The 2,520-nt window shown below is 45.0% G+C and overlaps 1 protein-coding gene across 2 annotated transcripts in view; it reads right to left on the bottom strand.

The window, feature by feature from the left end:
• Positions 1–873: 873 nt before the first annotated feature.
• EFCAB3 (EF-hand calcium binding domain 3) overlaps positions 874–2,520 on the bottom strand; it is a 95,547-nt gene continuing 93,900 nt past the window's right edge. For both annotated transcript variants that reach the window (XM_029929196.1, XM_029929197.1), the window contains one exon: positions 874–1,349. In XM_029929196.1, the coding sequence (XP_029785056.1) occupies positions 1,023–1,349 (327 nt within the window). In that variant the 3' untranslated portion in view covers positions 874–1,022. The remainder of the gene's footprint in view (positions 1,350–2,520) is intronic.

Genomic DNA, 2,520 nt, shown 5'->3' with positions numbered 1-2,520 from the left:
TCTCTCTCTGTATCAAAAATAAATAAAACATTAAAAATAGTTTATTGTCGAATTGGTTTCCATATAATACCCAGTGCTTTTCCCCACAAGTGCCCTCCTCCATTACCCCCACCTCTTTTTCTCCCTCCCCCTCCCCCTCCCCCTTCAACCCTCAGTTCGTTTTCAGTATTCAATGGTCTCTCAGGTTTTGCATCCTCCTCTCTCCCCAGCTCTCTTTCCCTCTTCCCCTCTTCCTGATCCTCCACTAGGTTTCTCCTGTTCTCCTGTTAGACCTATGAGTGCAAACATATGGTATCTGTCCTTCTCCGCCTGACTTACTTCGCTTAGCATGACACCCTCAAGGTCCATCCACTTTGCTACAAATGGCCAGATGTCATTCGTTCTCATTGCCATGTAATACTCCACTGTATGTATATACCACATCTTCTTGATCCACTCATCAGGTGATGGACATTTAAGCTCTTTCCATGATTTGGCTATTGTTGTCAAGGTCAACTATATTTAAGAGGGATCCAAGAGATCAGCCTGAAGATGTGTGGCTAAGGAGCCTTAGGAACACCCAAATGTAATCAAGATTCCCCAGGAGATGGTGAGACTATGCCCTGGAACTGAAGGATCATTGTCATCTGCTGCCTCTGGCCTGTTTTACAAATAATAAAAACCCGATGCCACTTCCAGTCTCATAAACTCAGATGTCTATTATTGGGAGGCCCTTGAGAGAAGTGCCCATCTCAGGTGTTTCCTTGTGCGCAGGCAGTTTAGGGCCAGGTGGGGGCAGCAGAGTGCAGTTGTTTCGGGGGGCGGGGGAGAGGGGGGACCGCATGACCTCTATTTACTTATTTACTAGATAAGAATTAGGAAAGAGAAATCACATTACTACTTAAACTTTTTTAATGGTCAGAATTCAAAAGATGTCAAACCTTTCCAGCTTCTATGAATGTACTAGACAAAAGCAAGAAACCATAATTTTGATATCTACGAAAAAGTAGTTTGCAACGAGCTGTTTAGAAAATGTAGAAATCTCATGGTCGAAACCCTTTGAAACCCTTCCGTTTTCTTTTTCTTCCTGTGTCTATGTCACGTTCACTGCTAGCCGAGGAAGAAGAGCATACAGAGTTGTGGGAGGTGTTCCTATTCTTGTAGGCATCGTGTAACCTTAAGTCATTTGGTGAAAGCAATTCTTGGCAAACATTCCAGGACCATGTGTAAGTAGAAAAGGTGTCATAAAAGGACTCGTTCTTAGTGTCTATTCCAATCAAATCCCCTCGGATCTTCCGCCAGAGATTTAGCATGTCTTTCTGGTGCTCAAGGGCAGTCCCCAAGTTGTAGGTATCTACAGATTTCTTCACCTGCAGTGAGAGAGCAGAAGTTCACAGTAGTCACCTTAACCTATCTTTGCCTTATGGACCACAATTCTAGATATCCCAAGAGTTACATTCCCAGGCTAGTTGCACATCGTTGGGTTTATACATTGGTGGTACCTCTTGAGGACATGCGAGTTAGGAGTTGATGGACAATCGAAATGTCTGATTTGGGAATAATGAGATGAGAAATGTTATGAGAATATTAAAAACACAAGAGACTGAGGAGGAAACAGACAAGGAGGAAATGTGGGATGGAGATAGGCTCTGGATATAATAGGGGTGCCAAGGATGGCACTCAGTCCAGCTTAGGACAGGGAGGGAGAAGATGGTGAGCAGTTCCTCAGGGACTTGGCCAGATTGAGGGAGTCACTGGTGATGGGAAGGTGTTCCAGGGATGGGAGATAGCAGAAACAAAGGCTCAAAGGTAATAAGCCTCTGAAGTAGGTGGAGGCACAAGCACATTGGTGTTGCTAAAGTGTCAAGTTTTGAAAGTGGGAGGGAAGGAGTAATGGAGACAAGGCCGGCAAAGCATTGTCTGCTGTAATGGCCCTTAGACTTGATCTCAGGGAGGTTGGAAGAGCCTTTCCTCAGGGAAAATCATGCTGTAGTGAGCCACTGTTTCCTTCTTTCTTTTCTTTTTTTTAATTTCATTTTTAAGTAATTTCTCCACCTAATGTGGGGCTCAAATTTACAACCCTGAGATCAAGAGTGGCACGTTCCACTGACTGAGCCAGCCAGGCACCCCAGTGACCCCGACTGCTTCTGACAGAAGTGAGATGAGTCCCTCAGAGTGTGGAGAAAATAGAGTTGAGTCCTGCCACTGTCGAGAGGGAAGCATTCATTCTTTTTTTTTTTTAAATATTTTATTTTTTTTAAATTTTTTAAATGTTTTATTTAGTTTTTTGATACAGAGAGAGACAGAGCATGAGAGGGGGAGGGGCAGAGAGAGAAGGAGACACAGAACCGGAAGCAGGCTCCAGGCTCTGAGCGGTCTGTACAGAGCCTGATGCGGGGCTCGAACCCACGAACATGAGATCTGACCTGAGCCGAAGTCGGAGGCTTAACCGACTGAGCCACCCAGGCGCCCCGGGAAGCATTCATTCTTAAGCAGAACAGGAGAGTAGCTGGGTCTTCATGTTAGATCAGCAGCAGCTGC

The sequence above is a fragment of the Suricata suricatta genome, chromosome 17, assembly GCF_006229205.1.
Source record: "Suricata suricatta isolate VVHF042 chromosome 17, meerkat_22Aug2017_6uvM2_HiC, whole genome shotgun sequence".
Taxonomy (NCBI): Eukaryota; Metazoa; Chordata; class Mammalia; order Carnivora; family Herpestidae; genus Suricata; species Suricata suricatta.
The sequence above is the reverse complement of the archived record's forward strand: the minus strand, read 5'-3'. Positions and strand labels throughout refer to the sequence as shown.